This window comes from Nestor notabilis, unplaced genomic scaffold (assembly GCF_000696875.1).
Source record: "Nestor notabilis isolate BGI_N333 unplaced genomic scaffold, ASM69687v1 scaffold3000, whole genome shotgun sequence".
NCBI classification, from domain to species: domain Eukaryota; kingdom Metazoa; phylum Chordata; class Aves; order Psittaciformes; family Psittacidae; genus Nestor; species Nestor notabilis.
The window spans coordinates 14,438-35,332 of record NW_009911405.1 but is presented as its reverse complement, the minus strand read 5'-3'; the positions used below and the strand labels follow the sequence as shown (position 1 = coordinate 35,332).

At 38.4% G+C, this 20,895-nt stretch overlaps 1 protein-coding gene across 1 annotated transcript in view; it reads right to left on the bottom strand.

The window, feature by feature from the left end:
• LOC104405696 (protein HIRA) overlaps positions 1-20,895 on the bottom strand; it is a 36,993-nt gene that overhangs the window by 1,689 nt on the left and 14,409 nt on the right. The window contains exons 10-23 of the mRNA XM_010014473.1: positions 19,977-20,047; positions 17,605-17,710; positions 16,755-16,982; positions 15,853-15,938; positions 15,196-15,390; positions 13,650-13,817; positions 11,905-12,109; positions 11,042-11,146; positions 8,006-8,154; positions 6,845-7,006; positions 5,983-6,041; positions 4,901-5,006; positions 3,130-3,252; positions 1,878-2,041 (exon numbers count right to left, since the gene is read on the bottom strand). Of these exons, the coding sequence (XP_010012775.1) occupies positions 1,878-2,041; positions 3,130-3,252; positions 4,901-5,006; positions 5,983-6,041; positions 6,845-7,006; positions 8,006-8,154; positions 11,042-11,146; positions 11,905-12,109; positions 13,650-13,817; positions 15,196-15,390; positions 15,853-15,938; positions 16,755-16,982; positions 17,605-17,710; positions 19,977-20,047 (1,927 nt within the window). The remainder of the gene's footprint in view (positions 1-1,877; positions 2,042-3,129; positions 3,253-4,900; positions 5,007-5,982; positions 6,042-6,844; positions 7,007-8,005; positions 8,155-11,041; positions 11,147-11,904; positions 12,110-13,649; positions 13,818-15,195; positions 15,391-15,852; positions 15,939-16,754; positions 16,983-17,604; positions 17,711-19,976; positions 20,048-20,895) is intronic.

The window sequence follows — 20,895 nt, the reverse complement described above, 5'->3', positions numbered from 1 at the left end:
AAGAGTTACAAGTATCTAGAATAAAATAAAGCCAAAAATACTGATATCTGAAAGAATGTTTTTTTATTCTAACAGCAAATCTTTGGAAAGATAAGATGATTTCTAAAGGATTTATTTTAAAATTCCAAAGGGCTTTATTTTAGGTTCTCAAAACCAAAACTATTACTAAAGATCATCTACAATAGGGAGAAAAACTGTAGTAGTTACTCCAGTTTGTTTTAAGAGCTGCCCTGATCTCAACCTCACTCCCCCCTCCCTCATAAAGATAGCAGCTTTTAAAAAAGCAAAACAAAAAACATTAGAAAACTTCAACAGCCAGAGAACTAATACAAAAGACATATCACAAGAGCTGGAAAGCCACAAGATGAAAACCAGCGAAGGGGGAAAGTTGTTAGGTTGCATGTCATGGTAATATATGAATTTGGAAAAAATGGAGTCCATAGTGAAGAAAACAAAAAATCCTTTTGATACATTAAAATATTACTAAACTAGAAGAGATCTCTCAAACCTTTAGCAAAAGATCTTATAGCAAAAATAAAATGAACCAAGTTAATATGCATGAATTAAAAAAAATGGTAGCATAAAACCTTTAATAAAACCACACACAGTTTCCAGGCCAGTTTTATTCACTCAAAAATGAGAGGGGAGAATTTCCTTTGCAAGTAACGAAGTTATCAGTTCAAGAGTAACTTGTCAATCAAGGTATAATAGATTGAGCATTTTCATGGATTAGAATTCACTAAACGTTGAAATTACCATAGGAATAAAGGGTCAATAATAGGATGTGCAATTTTCAAGTTTAGCAGATCCAGGATAGCAATACACGTGGCAAAGCAGAATGTGCAGTGACATCCGGTGTATACATACATGCAAGGCAGTGACATTTGCTCAGTGCAAGATGAGCCCTGCACACACAATAGAGACTCCTAATTAGTGAAGACTTTAAAAAGTATAACTGTCTCTTCAATGTAAGTATGACCCAAGATGAACATTTTAATTTCAACTGGAGAACCACACACAGTTAGTTCATCCAGCTCTTTTGTTAAATAAGGTAGGGGTCAAAAAACAAGAATTAATGACTTCAATTTTAATTCTGCCAGCACCTGTTAGGTGGCCTAACATGAACCATTTAGCTCTCCTCTGTGTAAAACGATTATACATGGTGAGGAATAAGGCTGAATTAATACAATGGGAACTACTAAATCTGGAATGCTGGCAAGTGGAGACACAACAGAGATCTTTAGAATCCAAGAAGCACAAAGTCAGTTGGTTAACCTTATTTAATATAATAGCATAAAGATCTAGTGTATTCAAATATAAAACAGACACAAGTACTTTTCTTGCGGGTTTCTTTCCTCACAGAATTTAACCTGTGGAGCTCACCAGTACAGGCTCTTGAAATTTCAGAATGTAAGAAAACAGTATAAAGTGCAAGTAATACAAGCAAGTTCTCTGCAGTTTTATGTGCTCTGCTACAAATTGTCAGAGACCAAGCAACTCTTCCATTTCACATCAGGCAACAATCATCAGTTAGCTGAGGAATATTATATGTTTTACAAGGTGCTGTTGGTTCCTCCGAAACATCTGTAGTTGCTGCCAGATAAATATGTGTGATGTCTGACAGACACCTGGACTTCTCTTACCATGCAATTCCTACTGCTGAAGTCCACAGATGGCACTGTTTCCCCAGACCATGATCTATTCACAGTGTGTCAAAACAGGATTCCTGAGTACTGAGTGCCGCAGGAAGCAAATACACTTCAGCAGCTTGTTTGTTTTTAAGTAAACACTGAGTTCAGAAGCCAAGTGCTGAAAGGAGAACGTTAAGTGCAATCATACATATACATGACATGAATAAAGTGTTTCTTAAGCCTCACCTTCATTAACTAGGTACCGTGCATAGATAAGGAGCCAGTGGCGATATTCGTGACTGGATTGTAAGATAAGTGCTGCTGCGATCTGGTTCTCCAGGTATGCAAGTGTTGTTTCTTGTTGCACTAAATGAGGCATGGAGAACAATCTTGCAGCTTGCCTTCCTGAACTACAAACCAAAAAAATTAACATGTAGCCATAAAATCAGGTACTAGTTTAAGGAATAAGTATTTTTGCAGCACAAGCTATTCTACGCTTATCTTTCAGAGGCATCTAATGCTTCCAGAGTGCAAGCTTTTAATGACAAAGGCAGCACTTTATAGCAAACTGCCTTCCCCCCACATTGGACCATTTACAAGTATCAAGGTCCACGGAGGGTTTTCTGCCTCCTGTTCCTTTCCTCTTCCTTGCATCTGTCTTCTCTTTAAAAACACATGGTTATCAGCAACCAAATATTGCTGTAAGAAGGCTAATTTGGAAAAAAAGTAACTGATTATTTCATTTTTGAAAACAAAAAAGCTAACTTTTTCAGTCTGATATTTTCTCTTTCTCAAAAAGAGAATGCTGTTTGTTTGGATTTCAAGTATTTCTCCCAGTTAATTCCCCTCCCCCTCCAAGAGAACAGCAATCAAACTCAACAGTTTCTCTCACTAGAAAAAAATAACCTCTGATGTGAAGGACAGAAAGAGCACAGAAATCTGCCTGGGAAATCAAATTCAAATCCAGGTGAGGATAGGCTATTAAATTACCTACAGGAGTCTGCTCTGGCTCACACAATTCCCTAGTGGTATTTTCACATGTTAAAAATATGCATTAGATGACTAATCACACGACTTTCTCAGACTTCACTAAATAGATCCCTTGAGGACAACTGAACTACTCAAAATTTGTAGGCCTACTCCAGAAAGCTGGTAAAGTAAAAATTAAAATGTAAACCAAAGTCAGTTTGGCTAATCAGAATATTGCATCGTCAAATACTTTACCCATCCAATAAAGAGGAGCCTTAAAACGATTAGATTTAGAGCGTGCTTTCCTGCCCCCCAAGCAATCTCAAAATAAGATACAGACTATAAATGTGCAAAGGTTTTAAAAAAAATCCCAACACTGTATGAGCTTCTGGTAGTTTCAGAGCCATCAGCATCTTAAAAATTAACTCACTAATTCAAATACATGAATAACATGCAGCTAATTTATCCCAAAGTAACACAGGGAAAGAGAGATAAACATGCTGATCAAATGAAGCAAGTAAGTGCGTACTTTGATGTTCGTCCCTGTATTACAGCTAAAGGCCCAGAACACAGCATGGCTTCTTGGGATGGTAAACTATTCCTGAAGTCTGCACATTGTGCTAGAGAGTCCTGTTTGTCAGAAATGAGATTCCTGAAAAAAAGCAAACAAACAAAACCCAAGTTTGAGGAGAGCAGGCAGTGGTATCAGGGGATCCAGAGAGCAGGCAGTAGTATCAGGGGATTCAGAGAGCAGGCAGTGCTGTCACGGGATCCAGCTCTGTTCTGACTCAAATCCTGATTTGTATTTTCACAGATAACCAAAAAAATATCACTGAAGTGCTCAGGAATTCCATGGATCCCAACTGTTTCAACTCCATATCCAAATTCTGCTTGTGCTGTCATGGAAATGTCCCTGCCACTCACAACATTAATTGTGTAATACAATTTAGCACTAGTTTTGAAGGAAATGAACTTTCTACTTGTCATATTACATCTTTTAAGAAGTCATGCCCTTGAATAAAGACTGGAGTAAACACAGGTAATGACTTTAACAACTTGATTTTGCTTCATGTCAGGTCCCCAAACCCACCAGACAAGTCTTCACAGATCACAGGCATTGACTATCTTTCCCATACATTACTGCTATCCTTCCTATGGAGGGAGTTGACAGTTACAGCTGGCATTTCCACACCTAATCAAGAGTATCATTTTCAGTGGTTTGAGGTGACAAGAGAATCAGTGGCTCAAACCAATGCTAAGCTTAGGTCTCCAGACAGCTCAAAGGTAAAATGGCACAAATATTTAGAATACTCTTCACTGCTTTATCATGTTTCAATTTGTATGATGACCAAAGGGATTGCTCTTTTATATATTTCCAAAGCTGTGGTGCAGACAAAGAAATCACAGCAAAATCAGAGTTATGGCTGAGAGCCTTTCCTCTGCTCCTTATTGACAAGAATTTCTGTGTAATTTCTCAGTTTATCTAAAGAACAAATAAGGGGTATTTTCCTTTTCCAGAGCATTCACACCAAGTAGTGACTAATTTCAATTATTCTAAGGAGAAGTTGAAACAATAAGCCCTTTCATAAAGCATGCTCATTTCATTAAGTGCATCTATTGCATTAGGACTGAAGAATGGTGTTTTTTCCCCTCATAGAAAGACAACAAAGAATCTGTTTTGGAAAGACACTGTAAATAATTTAACCCTGGTGATTTTTTAATGGGAACTTATGCCTTGATAGAAGAGAATCCATGGAGAAAGCCTACCTGATACCCAGTAAGGCACAGATTCTTACGTAGCCTTTCCTTGTGTTTAGGACCTCAGTAATGACTCTTCATGGGAATTCTCTGAGCTATAATGATTCCTTCCCTCCTCCCCAACCTGACTTACAATCGTTATAAAACTTTTTAATCTTGGAGACAGAGCTCTCTTCAAACTTGGCTTGTCATCAGATACAATAAAAAGAATTCAAGAAGTGATGGGGACTGACAAAGACTGACAAAATCATTGCCAACTGCTCAGCAGATTAAAGTGACGTACATCAGCAAAAGTATAAATAGGTGTATGTTAATACATAAAAGAGTATGTACCATGTAGGCAAGAGTGATAATGCTGTAGAGTAGCTTTTTAGTTTTTTAAATGTTACTTTATAAAAAAGTCTAGACATGCAATAGTGAACCAAAGCAAAACCAAGCCTGGTGTGTGATCCTACTCAGACTAAACCTTCAAAATCTGAAGTAAACCAGAATATACATCAGTTCAGCTAAGTTGTAACGGCAGGAAATAAGACATAACTTACCATGTAGAAAGAGAAGGATTAAAACAATATGCCTTTCCATCAGACATGCTCATTACAGGTATACCGTGCTGAGTCAGCAAGATCTGAGAAACAGTTGCATCACTTCCTACAAGTCAAATCAGACCAAAATTTTTCTTTTGGAGTCTTGCATAACATTCATAACAGTAAAAAGTGCTATCCACCATTAATTATCAGTCATAGCAACCTACAGAAAAAGGTTCAGTGTTAATCTCAAGCACTGATAGCAAGGTTGAGACACGAGATCATGATGGTAAGCATCAGGCTCAGTGCAACGGCATTAAAATCACACTTTTGCAAAATACATTATCTTGATGCTGCAATTTATACAGAACATGGGCGTTATTGGAGATGTTCTCCGTATCTAGGGGCAATCTTCAGCAATTCTGCCAGGTCTTCTGTAACCCAAGAAGCCTTTATCTTTCTTTTTCCTATTAAGTTAAAATTCTAAATCCCAGCATACTTAGAAAAGTGTACTCTCTAAGTGTAAGTGGGATCGCTGGATCCTCACATTTCCCAGCATATTCCAGGCCCAGGGTTTGTGCATGTAACTTCTAACAAATACCTTCGCAAAATGCTAAGTAGTTTGAGTTCGTGCTTTATGGATGAAAGCTAAAATAGAAGCCAGGATGCTCCAAGATACTGCTTTTTTTGGTAATTTGTGTTGTGCCAGATACTGGCAATGATTGGAACTGAAGATTTTGAAATTATGAATCAGAAGATAATCAGTTGCAGTTCATTGTTAAAGTAATAAACATGCAAAGCACACACAGAGAAATTGTTGTAATAGCACATTTACATTAAATATTTTGTGATCTTCACAACACTGAATTTTCATATTCAGAAGCAAGTCAGAATATAATAAGCTACAGAATCTTGTACAAGGCTGTTACATGTACAGGAACATGTACATGTTGCCAATGACTCCCCTTCATTACACAATAATGAAGGAAAATTATTTGTTTAGGCTTTTCAGATTTCATAAAATTCCAGCAGATTCATAAATGGCACTAAATAGTACAGGTGAGCTCAAAGGTTGGTAACTAAATCACCCTTCTTATTACCTGAAAATATTGTTTGCAAAGACTCATCTCTAACAATGACTGTCTGCTTGTGAACATCCCTGGAAAAGACAAAAGGGAATTCTGCAGTTTACAAACAACTGAAAGCTTCAGAATCATTTAACACACAGACACACACACACTTCTTCAGCATTCATGACGAAGTGGGGTTTTAGGGGGAGTTTTTTTCTTCATTAGGGGGCTTTTTTCTTCATTTTTCTTCTTTAGGGGGCTTTTTTTTCTTCATTGCTTCAACAAAATTATTTGGGCAAACTCAAATCCCTTAAGGCAAGACAGAAGTCAATAGCAGAGAATAACTTTTATGGCTCTTTATCAGGAAACCTCATTACAGCTAAGCAAACACTAAGGATCCAAATAACTCCTTTAGGAACTCTGACTTGCATGAGACATTAGATTAAATTCAACAACTGTAAATGAGTTACTGCAGTTTTTATCTTGGTATCTTTAAGATGGCTAGAGTACTTCTAACTCTGAAACTCATGTACTTCGTTGGCTAAATATGACTGAATCTGGAAGTATCCATATTTCTCCTTTCCCCCCTCCTTAATCTAGTCCATATTCTAGGCAAGTCTGTCCTAGGGAGGCTGTTTACACCAGGAACTTCTAGCTGATCCTTTATCTTCCTTCTAGAATCAAAATCAGTATCATGGACTGTCCTAGAACAGAGAAGAAACAAAACTCAAGTCCTGCCCAGTTAACTTTTCACGTTATATCCAAAAGAAGACTTGTGTTCAGACCTGATGTGGTTTAAGCCTCAGTTTCAACAGCAGTGCATGGACACAACTGATCAGAGTTACTACAGAAATCAGCCCAGCCAGCTGCTGCAGCCTAACATGGTACTTACCAAACAGAGAGCGTAGCAGCAGTGGTGAGAGCCATGACATAAGAACCCGTGCAATGTAGGGTGGAAATGGGTGTATTCAATATAATAGGAGGAAGAAGGCGACGACCACAAGCTGAAAATACTGACAGTGTTCGTTTCTCACAGGCTACACTTACAATCTCACTGAATGAAAGAAAGAAAGAAAGAAAGAAAGAATAAAACGACCACATTTTGTCAAATTCAAGTAGCATGAAACCAGACTGATTTCTTAAGTTATCATACAACTTTGGCTAATTCCCTAAAAGGTAACTATTACAGCTCTTAAACTGATTATAATGTTGATCATCTAAGGAGACAGGCAAGAGAAGGTTTGCAGGTAGAGACAGTATCTTTTATCAGACCAAGGGGCATAGTTGTAAAGATTTTGAGTACACACAAGCTCTTCTTCAGGCCTGTACTTGTATTTAGCTTTAAAATCATCTTCTTTTTCAGACGTGGGCATGGCTCTGGCTTAAACTCTGAGGTTGAACTAAGCAAGGTTGAGAAAAATGAAGGGTAAAAACAGCAAAAGACTCAGGAAAATACTTGTATGTTACAAAACATCCCATTTCAAATTTTTCATTTTTAGTAGCTAAGCTAATTAACTTTAATGAAGAAATATAAAGGAGAAATGTAAATATACAGGAAAAGAGTTGTAACTGGCTAATGAGAATTCAGGATGCTTTAAGACAGAACTTGGAGTGAAACTGGTCTAAAGACTAAAAGCAATCTTTTAAAAAGCAGATTTTTATCCACAACACATTTATTACGAAAGATTGTGTAAGATTCACAGTGGGGAGTGATAAAACCAGCAAATAGCAGTAGTCAACAGAAGTCAGAATCCCTACAAAAATCTCCACAGGGTAACAGTTAACAGTTTAAGAGCATCAATGCATTAGACCAGGTTAGCTGGAAGAGAAATATGGTATCTTGAGGCAAGCATGAAGAATCACAAAAATTCCTAAAAGAAGTGATCCAGTTAATCAACTTTTCTAAATAAGTAGATAAAAATATCTTTAAAGCCTGTACTTGTTTGTAAATATATGGGTTTAGGCATAACTAACTTTCTATAAAGTATACTTTTGTACCCCTGGAAATGTTTTCTGGTCTTCAGGACCACCTTCTTCCACAATATACTCTTACCAGCTTCCTGCTGCAGTAAGAATTCGACTGGTGAGGACCGTCTCCCATTCCTTTCCTTCTCGATTGCACTTTAACCTGCTCAACTTTGAACCTCCCACTGTGGTTATTTCATTCTCCACTTCAAGGTACATTGATGGATCTGAACATACCTGAAATACAAAAACCAAAATACTGTTTGGAATAGGAAAAGAGCTACTCAAAAAACTACCATTAGATCCAAAACAATCACAGAATCATGGAATAAACTAGGTTGGAAAAGACCTTTAAGATCAACAAGTCCAGCCTTTACCCCAGCACTGCCAAGGCCACCACTTAACCATGTCACTAAGGGTCTCAACTACACAATTTTTGAACACTTCCAGGGACGGTGCTTCCACCACTGCCCTGGGCAGCCTGTTCCAATGCCTGAGCACCCTCTTGGTAAAGAAGTTTTTCCTAATAGCCCAATCTAAACTTCCTTGGCACAGCCTGAGGCTGTTACCTCTTGTTCTATCACTTGTTACTTAGGAAAAGAGACCAACCACCTCCTCTCTCCATCCTCCTTTCCGGTAGTTGTAGAAAGCAATAAGGTCTACCCTGAGCCTTCTCCAGACTAAACAGCTTCAGTTCCCTCAGCTGCTCCTCACAGGACTGGTTCTCTAGACCCTCCACCAGCTTCACTGCTCTGCTCTGGACCCACCCAGCACCTCAGTGTCTGTCTTGTAGTGAGGGGCCCAGAACTGAACACAGTGTTCGAGATACGGCCTCACCAGTGCTGAGCAGGGGGGCATGATCACCTCCCTAGTCCTACTGGCCGGACCTGGCACTAATCCTTGTTGCACATCATACAATTGACCTTGGCCCATTGAAGCAGCCTGCCCAGATCCCTCTGGAGAGCCTTCCTGCCCTCCAGCAGATCAACACTCCCACCCAGCTTGGTGCTGTCTGCAGGTTTACTGAGGGTGCACTTGATCCCCTCATCCAGATCATCAATGAAGATGTTAAACACCACTGGCCCTAACACAGAGTCCTGAGGGACACCACTTGTGACCAGTCACCAACTACATGTGACACCATTTACCACCACTCTTTGGGCTATGCCATCCAGCCAGTTTTTAAACCAGCAGAGAGATTGCTGTTGCAGACAGCGTGAAATGCTGTACTGAAGTCCAAATAGACGTCTACAGCCTTTCCCTCATCAACCAGAGGGTCCCCTTGCTGCAGAGGGAGATCAGGTTGGTCAAGCAGGACCTGCCCTTCCTGAACCCGTGCTGACTGGGCCTGATCCCCGCCATTTTCCTGTGTGATCTCACTTAGGATGATCTGCTCCACGACCTTCCCTGGCACTGAGGTCAGGCTGACAAGCCTGTAGTTCCCAGGGTCTTCCTTCATGCCCTTTTTGTAGAGATCTCATGTTGGCCAACCTCCAATCCTCTGGGACCTGCCCACTAGACCAGGACGGCTGATAGATGATTGAGAGTGGCTTAGCAAGCTCCTCTGCCAGCTCCTTCAGCACTCTAGGGTGGAACCCATCTGGCCCCATAGACTTGTGTATGTCTCAGTGGAGCAGGAGGTCACTGTTTCTTCCTGGTTTATGGGGACTTCAATCAACTCCTTATCTCTCTCATCCAGCTCAGGGGACTGAGTACCCTGAGGATGGCTGGTCTGACTATTAAAGACTGAGGCAAAGACAGCATTAAGTAGAATCATAGAATCACAGAATAGTTAGGGTTGGAAAGGACCTTAAGATCATCTAGTTCCAACCCCCCTGCCATGAGCCGGGACACCACACACTAAACTATGTCGCCCAAGGCTCTGTCCAACCTGGCCTTGAACACCGCCAGGGTTGGAGCATTCACAACTTCCTTGGGCAACCTATTCCAGTGCCTCACCAAGTACCTCACAGCCTTTTCCTCATCCTTGGTCTATAGGTTTCCCCTAGTATCCAGTAAAGGATGGAGGTTCTCCTTGGCCCTCCTTTTATTGCTAATAAAATAAAAAATCCTTTTACAAATATCTTTTATAGCAGTGGCCAGATTAAGTTCTAGCTGTGTCTTTGCCTTTCTAGTTTTCTCCCTGCATAACCTAACCACATCCTTGTACTCCTCATGGGTCAACAGTTCCATCTGCCATAGGTTCTCTTTCTTTTTTTCCTGAGTTCCAGCACTATCTCCCTGTTCAGCCAGACTGGTCTCTTCCCCACCGGTTCTATTTTTGGCACACAGGGACTGCCTGCTCCTGTGCCTTGAAGATGTCACTCTTAAAGAGTGTCCAGCCTTCTTGGACCCCTTTGTCCTTCAGTAATGTTTCCCACAGGATTCTCCCAACCAGTGTCCTAAACAGCCCGAAGTCAGCCCTCCGAAGTCTAATGCTGTCTTTAAGAACACATTTAAGTATGGCATTCTTTGTTTAAAGTGGCTTCAAAAAGTACTGTGATACTTCAAAAGAAGCAAACCTCTAAATATCAGTCTTGGCTAGAACACAAATAATTCTTTGTATTCAGAGCATAAGAATAAAGAAAGGTTGTGCTAGTCTGTGCTTCCTAATTAAGGGCACCAGATCAAGTCTAGATGTGCCCAGCCTCCCTGCAATCTTGCAATTAGAACCACACTACCACAACCTAAACAGGCAGAATAATTATTTCATAAATGCCTAAAGTAATACTATTTGCCAGTCTCTTCAGTTGTAGAGCCCCTCCAGAGAGCTCTCAGTTGTTTTTCCTCTTCAGCAGTGTACTACCAACACAACTGTAACAGTGCAGCAGTTACTCCCATTGGAGACTTTGATCTTTATGACACACTTTGGTTAACCAGGAGGAGCAAAGGATGAACCGAAAGTACTCCTCTTTGAAGTTTTGCTAGTTCAGAAGTGTCTTTTTAGCTGATTTGCCATTAACTTTTCTCATACAGACATATTCTTAGAAGCCGAAGCATACCATCTTGCTTGAACAAATACACATATTCAAACGTTAATTTAACAAAGGATCTGAATAATTAAGGATATTTTTAAAAGCAGGTTATTTTAAATATTAAGCTTTTTCCCTTATAGTCCACTTACTTGCAAAGTAAATGATTTCTGTGGGATTGGGGTTGGCAGTTTAAGTGCTAATGCTGGTGCAGAGATGCAAGCAGCATCCTTCTCAGAGGCCAGTGTAGCTGGGGACTGGAAAAAGAAATTGCAAAAGTAATTTTTTCCATTAAAAAAGGTTAAACCAAAGATATTCTATATTACAGATTGATTTGAAAGAGATTTTATTTTTAATTCAAATAATGCCAATTGCAAATATTAATCTTTTTGCAATTATTTGTATAAATAGAAGTTTTTTAATATAGCTTCTAAGAATTAAAAAAACCAAAACAAGACTAGATGTGGTCAGGTTTTTTACATCCCACAGCCCCTTTTCAGCTGCAACTAATTAATAAGAATTCTGCTATATTGCATGGAAAAGCTAAGCTCCAAATACTGAAAACAGAGGGATCTATATGCCCTAAAATGATGGAAACTCTAATACAACTTACTACTTCACAGTTCTAAGGAAATGCATAACTATTTATGTCATCATATCCAAGCCACACTCTTGTGCTTGGGCCACTCTCCATCAAATAACAACAAAACCTGATGGCATTCTATTTCATTCTATACAGTCATTTGGCAGGCTATCACTACTTAGCATGCTGGTACCACTTCCTAAGTCGTTCATATTTATACAAAGGAGAGACACATTTGCCACAACATGTGCATCTGCTTTTTTAAATCCTAAATTTTAATAATAGTTAAGTTTAAAGGCAAGGAAGAGGAATGGCTAAAAGTTCTGAGGGATTGATACAACTTGTGTCTCCCTGACTTGATGGAACAAGTCAACATGGTACTGACTTTATCAAATGAACATTGAAAGCCACTATTAATCTTATTTATTTCACCTGAACAGTTAAAGTTACTGGTACAAGTCTAGAGTCTTTTCGAGGCCTTCCTTTTTTCTTCTTTTCTACTGTTTCTCCCTCAAGTTCCAGTTTCCGTTTGGGTGCACTGAGTGGTTTAGCAGCTGGAATCTTCTCTTCGCTGTCACTGCTGCTCTCCAGAATATCCTTGGGCTTATTGTCTTTAATTAAATTCTGATCCTTCAGTCTGAGCAAGTAAAAATAAAATATATTTCATGTTTTATATGACCTATTCTAAAAGCTGACACATACCCTGTGTACTGCATTCTTGCAGACAAGCAGATAAATTCTTAGCTCGCTCTGAGTGTACTTCAAAATGCACAAAGGCAAGAGGAGGAAGCCAAAGACTTGGCAAATCCTCTGCGAAAGCACAATGTGCAATATATATGTAAGCTGATTAAGCATATTCTCTCCTTCAAAAAAAAATAATCAAACTAGCAGTTAGCTACTGGATAATCTTTATTTTAGCATTCAGTTCCAATTACAATCAGATCTCTTCCCCTCAGTTGATACAAATAATTCAGCTCTCTGTAAGATGCAAGAATAGTTTGTCTTTTTCTCTCCAATGGACATTACACTTTTCTGATTACTCATGCAGAATTTCATTTGTCATTCTGATGTCTGTCTCCAAAACTTAGAATCATAAAATGGTTAGGGTTGGAAAGGACCTTAAGATCAGTTGTCCTATTCAGTTCTGACTACTGTAAGATCATCTCTGTAAACCACATAAATGACCTCACTGCTCCATTTTCCATTTCAGGAATGCAATATAACTAAAGAAGGCAAAGTACAAATCCCTGTGAAATCTTTTGTTAACCATTACACCCTAAAATACATCATGCTTTTCCCATTCTCTCCAATAACTGGTTATTAACTCACTACAATATTTTTCCACATTTATTCCATAAACACTCAGCTTCCTAGAAATATCTTGCATAATCCAAACCTTTTTTCTTTGGCATCTGAATTATGCCAAACAATACACTTCTATCCACACTTTACTGACACATTAGAAGCAATTATGAGAGTAATTTAACACAGCATTTCTTCTGCATCATATGGTTAAACCCTTTGGCATAAAAATATTGAGGTGTTTAGTAAAAACACCTTTTATTGATAACAAGTTGGGGAATCACATACTACTTTCTCAAGGCTACTACTGTTATTATCGTTTGTCCTGGTGAAGCAGGAATACTTATGCCATAACACACTGTGTCACAAAACAAAGGTTGCCTTTTTTTTTTAAATCATGTGGATCCAGAGCCAAATCCCTTAAAATCAGTGTCTTCTCTGCATGCCTTCAGGGCAGAAAACTGAAATACAACTGCAGCTATGATGATTCTAAGCTGTCTGCAGACATATATGGTAATTTACCTTGAAGTAAATCTCACTCTTGTACAGAGATGCAAGCTGGCTATTTTTGTCTTCTAAAGAGCACAGATACATGCAGCCACACAGAGGCACACACACACACACACAGCCTCTTGTAACAAGCATTTTAACTCAGAATATTTGAAAAGTCTGCTTGATCCCAAATGTCAGAGACAAACGTACACAGGGATAATGCCAACAAAGAATTTACCTATTTGCAGCTGTGGAATTCCAATTGTGGAAGAGACCCAAGACAATTTCTGGCGTGCCAGTACCACGAAATCTACACCACAGAGAATCAGCATTTTAACTCTCTACATTACTACCCCCCACCAGGCCCCTCAGCTAAGTCTTACCTGTCCACAACAGTCTGATTTGTATTTGTTACAACAGCAGTCCCTGAGGTGGCTTTGGATCGTTCTGTAAATCTAGAATCAAATGCTTTCATAGGTTCAATCTTGGATGGAGTTGTCAAGACAGAGGAAGATGATGCAGGAGCAGTTGAGGCAGAGGTAGCATTTACACTGTCAATAAAAGTGACAGGAAAACAAGGACTGTAAGAAATCTAGTACTGGTAATCTGCACTGCTCGTAACTAGCTAGCATTCATTACGCTGGCTAGAAACCATATTGAAAATCTTTCATTCAAGTACACACATGAATTATTATGTGCTTTTTCCTCTTTCATGCATCAGTATCTCACAAGCTTTGTCTGCTCTCAAAAGCTGTTTATGTATGTCTCAGAGCTAAGAGCTTCATGTGGCCGCATAGATGTATCTACATTAAAAGACCCTAATTCATTCATTATGTATTTTTAATTCAGGAATGAAATTACACTTTCAGCTGGTACGTATATACCCAAAGGGAAAGGATCACTATTTTACTTGATGTCTGGGGTTTCCAGTCTTACCCTTTGTTCAGGTTACCAAATACTTTCCATCATAAGACTATATTCCACTGTTTATCAGTCAAACAGTTTGGGCTGGAACAATTCATGCCAGGTTTTGATTTTGTTAATGAAGAATCCAAAATAATTATTAGGCATTTCCAAGCATAACTCTAAGGCAAAGGAATGCATTTTCCCCACACCAAAGCATTCCAGGGATCTGTTATTTGAATAGCTGTTTACTTAGAGATTTTTCAATTCACTCAGAGAATGAAGTGCGAGAGAGAATGTCTCTAAGATAACTGATGGTTGTACTAAAAAGCTGATAGAATTTCAATTTCCAAAGAAAAGGAGACTTAATAGTTTAATCTGTCAATCATTTCTCACAGTCTACCCACTCGTTTTTTAATCTGTGGCCAATTTCAACTAAATGTGATGGAGTGGTAGAGGTTCCAACGACATTGTGCTCTTTGAAATGCTATAAAAATACACTGCGGAGGAGAGACCAAGTCAGTGTCACCACTAAGGGAAAAGCCAGTAAAATTAATTAGTCAGACAGGCACACCGGCCAATCAGCATATGTGCACTGACAAGTCAATGTCACTGTGCTCTGATGGGGTTGTTACAAGGAAAGAAGCACTACCATGTTTGAAAAGAGGAGATCTACAAGCCAGAATTTGACAGAAGACAAGCTTCCTTACTTCCACTGCTGGAAAACCTTCTAGTGTTTACTAATAGGAACCCAGTAATCTATAAGCAAGTCAATTTGTTAGAGCATTAGCAATCGACAGCATACCTCGTTGCACTGAAGTTCATTTCCACCGATGTATTCATTACTGATTTATCACTATTAAAGTAACCAAATACTAATAATACCTGGATGTTTTCAGGAATGTCAGATTCTTGAAGTTTTACAGTAAGGAAACCCCTTTAATCATTGCTTGATTACAGAGCTGTAAACAAGAATTAAACTGAACAGAGTCATGTAAGTGAAAAACAAAACTACAAAATACTGACCCATCCTTATTGGCTGCATCATCTGTTGGTTTTATACTGGCTGCTGTTGGCTCTACAGAAGGCTTTGAAGTATTAAGGGAATTTGCTGCATTAGAATCTAATGACATGAGCTGCTGGTTACTTTGAGAAGACATCATCGAGCCACACAGAGAACCAGATATTGGGATACTATTGAAAAACGCCGTAGAAAAATCCCTAAGCAAAAAACCAAACAACAAATGTATTTATAGAAAACACTTAAAATAATTGAAAAATAATAGTTTTACTGATTTATTCCATTCTTCTGTCTTCCACATGTGGATACTCATATACAACCTAAATAAACCACCAACACTTATCTTTCCAGAGTTCTTTCTCACATACAAAGGACACTAAAGCCACTATTAATGAAGATAGGAGCCTGCAATACATTAGAGTTATGTTCACTCACCTATAAGGGTAGATAAGGAGAACTAGCGTTATCTATTAGAATTGAGATCTTATAACTAAGAGAACACAGGTCAAAACTATATTCTGTAAATATCCACAAGGTATTTCCAGCAAGTGCTTCAAGACGCAGTATGATCCAAGTAAGTCAGAATTGTGAGTTTGCATCAGAATAAAGAGAACAAAGATAAAAAGGTGAAGAAGGATTTAAAAGATGACTTCTAAACATACCCAGTGTCCAGCTGAGCTATGCAGAGAGGTGTGATCCTTCTCCGACCATCTGCTGTCCGTGTTTCAACTTGTTTTTTTAAAAGATTCTGTTGGGAAATATATTTCATTGTCATTTCTGATAAATAGGAAATGCTTTTTTCTTCTAGTTTTTTCCAACTGACAAGAACTGGTGTATTAGGATGAAAGATGTTCCTCAACTAAGCGTATATTAACAGAGATTATTTTCCATATTGTCTTTGAACCATACTATTACTGCATAAATAGAATCAATCTGCATTTTTATTAATGTATTTTAATACCACAACTTTTTTTTGACCAGTAGTAGGTGTTTTTTAAGAAGTTCATAGAGTACAAAGTACAACAGAATTCTGATTACTGCTCTCAGACTGTAACATAATATACATTGTTTTTAATTTAAACACACACATTTCCAATCCTGGATCTATCCATCTGCATTTGTGGAGAATGTAATCTGCTCTCCACATTAGAGTCAAGTTCAAAACATTCTCATCTGTATGCACTGAATCCTTCATTAGAAGTTGTGTTGTATGTTTAGGAGAGAATTAAATAATGCTTTCAACCTCCTTCATTGAGAAACTGAAGCACAGTTCTACAGTTTGACTGTTATTAGCTACCTTTGGTTTCCTTTCTGCACACCCATTTTTAGCACCCGTGACAGAAGTATCCACAAGCCTTTTTCCACATAATGTTACTTCTGCTTAAAAGCATTTTAACTTTTCAACAAGTCCCAGTAATGTCAACTGGACCATTCATGGGCTGAAAGCTGCCATCCAACACATACAAGGAAGCAGAAGCTGGTTTTATCCTAAGCAGTTTTATTGTAATAAAAATCAAACTGCTTAGTACTTTACACTACAAAGTAACTACCCAAGAACACTTACCTTCCTAATGTCCTCTAAACTCTCCCCATTAACCATGCTTGCCACTTTGGGAGCCGCTGTCGCAGTCCCAGATGCTTCCCTAATTGATGAGTTCTTCTGCTCCACCTGCTGCTGTTGCTGTCTCTGTTGGTACTTGAGCATCTCTGGATTCTCAATAATAGTGGTAGACAGCTGAGCTTCAGTCATTATAGCTAGGCTTTTGCCATAGGTGGACTGATGAATGTTGCTCTGTTGGCATTAAATGTATCACACAAAATGAGTGACTACAGCGCTGTCCTAGGTTCAGCGCTTAAACCACAACAGAGAGTTACCATGACATCACTGACGATGATGCAATAGAATCGTACACATCTAATGGAACCCATAAAATGCAAATGCCCTCTTTATCACTGATACATTTATATTTTAAACACTACTTTATATTTTCAGCTAACACTAAATCAATACACAAAATAATTGGAATTCAAAGCTTTAGTTGCTAATAGCAATGAGAGGAAAGAACAGCCAACAGCAATCAGTTTAAAAAGACTTGAATATATGCAAGTCAAAGAGTAATTTTAAAGTGTTTTGAAGCACCCACTCCTTATTTCCTTGGCCAAATAATTGCTTCAACTGTATAATGATGTGTAAGCAGGTGATGTTTTCCAAATAGATTTATTTCCAGAATAGAAACTAATACCACAAATTCATTTCTTGACTACTCTTTATTAATGATTGTAAAGTAGACAAGAACACATTTTTCTGTCCTATGGAAATCAGTCACTACATACTCCCATAAATAGTTCAGTATTTTAATTGCATCAATACATCCCTTAAATATGATCACAGAATCTCTGAGTGCTTACTGTACCTTTTCCTCCTCACTGAGTGGATCTCCAAGTTCATCCTGGGAAAAGTCCAAAAATGCCACTGATCCATCCATGGAACATACCAGGATACCAAGTCCATTAAGGGTCCTGAAGAAAATATAGGTATATTTTTGTTTTCAATCTCTTTCATTGATGCAAAGGGGCAATACAATAAATTGCTCAACAAAATTCCTAGTATAAGATTTATTATCACAGCAGCTACTAATGAAATCAAAGAAGTGGGGCAGTAAAAAGACAGAGTGATGGACAGCAGGATTCCATGTGCCGATATTCTTTCGGAGGCCACGCACAAGAAGGTGGAACTAGAACCATACACCTATCCATGGCATGACTAGCACCATGAAAACCTGTCTGTAGGGGTTAAACAGAACGGTGTTCACAAGGAACAATGAGAGAAAACTATAAATGTATTTGCTTCAAAAGATGTACAAAATCTTCGTGCTAATGGAACTGGGCGAAGAAAAGGGGCCTTCAGCAGATAAGTAATCAATATACTTCTTCTAAGGCCCTATAAACTGATGTTTGGGGCCCATGAAGATGAAGCTTCATCACATGGGCAACAAGTCCATTATAAAGAACTTACAGACCAAATAAACAAGATAGGAAGAAGAGATGAGACTAAAGAAGCAGCAGCTCTACAAGTTGGGTGAATGCCTCTTCTCTATCATCATTATCTGAAGTGACAGCAAGAAAAAGCAAGCTGTGCATCTGAGCAGTCCAAAAAACTCTATTAGGCAAGAACATATATTTGATTTTGTTATTGTTCATTATTTGCACTTTTAAGCAAACTACACATGTTCTTCTTGTATGTGGAGATATATTATAACTCTCTTCTGGAGGTCTCAAATGTTTTCTTGATAGAAAAGAGTGAGGAGAAACTACACATTCTAATCTTACTGGACTGACAACCTTCTGTTAAAACCTATCATTGCACATTTGAAAAAAAAAAAACCAACCAATACTTGTTGAATTTTGACCACTAACCCAGTAACTTCCAATTACAGACCTCATAGAGATGGCAACACAGTGGCTTACAGATGACTCATGAAACAGAATAGAAGAGGAAGTGAAGCAGGCAGAACTCTTAAGTCCTATACAAATTAGTCCAGCAAGGCTTAAAAATATATTACATGCATCATGGCTACAGGTGTTTGAAAACATCTTTCTTTTTTTGTGCTGGTGATGGCATCCCATCCAGAGAAGTTGGCCTCAGCACCGTGTGACAGGTTAACCAGTACTAGTCCAAGTTAGAAAATGGTAAAATCTTGGTAAGAGTTTTCTGCTTGCTTAGCAGACAAAATTGCTGAGCTCCTATTGACCTCTGGCTCCAAGCAATTGTTCCATGAAAACATAATCATGTTCAGATATTATGATGATGCATCCAAGTCTGAAACTCTAAAATAGAAATGAGACAGCTATAACAATAGTATCAGATTTCTCTGAATTTTCAGAATGGAGCATATTTCTGGGAACATTCCATATTGCTGACATTTTAGCCATCTATTTCAATTTGTAAACAGGATATAAAATAATAAGTTTCCTGATGATCCTTTGTCTCTCAAATATCCCACAAAACCATTTCCTCAGAAACTGCTAAATGTTAACCAGCTATTACTCCCAATGGCTTTATACCATGAAAAATGTGCAAACTGCAGATGGAGAAATAAAACAAAACACATTACAGAAAAACAAAGCTATTCAAAGCTATTGTACGACAACAATAGCAGCAGTTCTCGTGAAATATTCCGTTTACTGGCTTTCTAGCCTTAATCTATTAATGAAAGAAAAATGTTTCGGTTTTGAAAATTTATCATCATGCTTCACTGAGCTTCATGGCAAACTCCACAGCGCACACAGAAAACAAGTTGTCACACAATTGTAAGCTTTAACATTCACAGCATAAACCCACCAAAACTGTTATAGCTATTAAGACAACCCATCTCATCAGCTGCATGTCTATCATGAAAAAAATACAAGTCTTCTCTTGTACAGAATCCTTGACTGTGTAAGTCACCTGACGTACAGGTACAGGGTATTTTTTTAGTACCACTTACTGAGTGGTCTCATGGTTACTTCTCCCTTATTATTCACTTGCAATGAATAAAGAACTATAGACTTCTGCCTCCTATGACCAGGCCTTAGGAAGAAAGCAGGACAGAGTACCATTAACAGCAGAAAGAGGAAAACGATACGTGACAGCAGACTGCTGGGAAAGTGGGCTGTCCAACCCAACCCAAATCACTTGCTACAGCTACAGTCTGTACTGTTTTAAGGAATTTCCAGTTAATACATATATATCTAAAGATGACAGCAACACACTGGCTTCTGTTACAAACAGCAGAAATCAACTTACCAGGAGATGTCCATGATAGACTTGTCAAACAGCTCATGTATGACAACTAAAGGGCGTTTCAGACACGTGAGCTTAAAACATAAAAAACAACACTCAGAAATTTAAGTTCTATGCTACAGATATTACCACATGAACACTCTCTCAGAGTCCAGCAATATTCAAACAAGACCTGGCCAGGAGACAGCTGTATGGTTTGTGGTGTATCTGAAGGACCTAGTTACCCATTCCACTACTGGCACAGAAAAGCTTTGGAGAATAGCAGCTGACATTCAACCCTCACCTCCTTTCTGAAACACAGACTGAATTTCTTAACCATATCCGCAGTCATAGAACACTCTCTACCACTTAAAAAGTAATTTCACAGATGCTAAAGACAGCTTCTATTCTAAGCTTTACTGAGATAATGTTGTAAAATGCCAGCACAAGAGGAAGACAGAAAACAGATTAGGTTTTCACGTCCTCACTCAGACACACTTGTCTAAGTAAGTGAAGCCTATCAAGAGCAAAGGGAATTTGACTCACCATTATTCTTAAAGAGGATTCCTCTACACTTATAAATCAGCTTAAAAAGAACTGAATATGAAAATCCCCAGTAACCTGTTCTAAATCAATCATTCTAAGCTCTTTCACGTTAAACCAAAGGTCTTGATATCTGTAGTATGTAGTACAACTGAAATGAAGCAGAAGACAATGTTGTATAGGATGTTTCGTGCTCAAAGGTTCAGAGATGTAGTGTAGCAGTCCTCTTCAGTAGTTACTTCTTTTATGTTTCCATAGGTCTGTGTTATACGTGTAACTATCAAGGTCTTCAGGGCAAAGACTGCTTGCAACTTTGCGTCTCTATAATACCCAGTATAACCTCAACAGCCACCCTAAATGAAATCATAGTATAAATAGAAAGTAAAATATACTGAGAGTG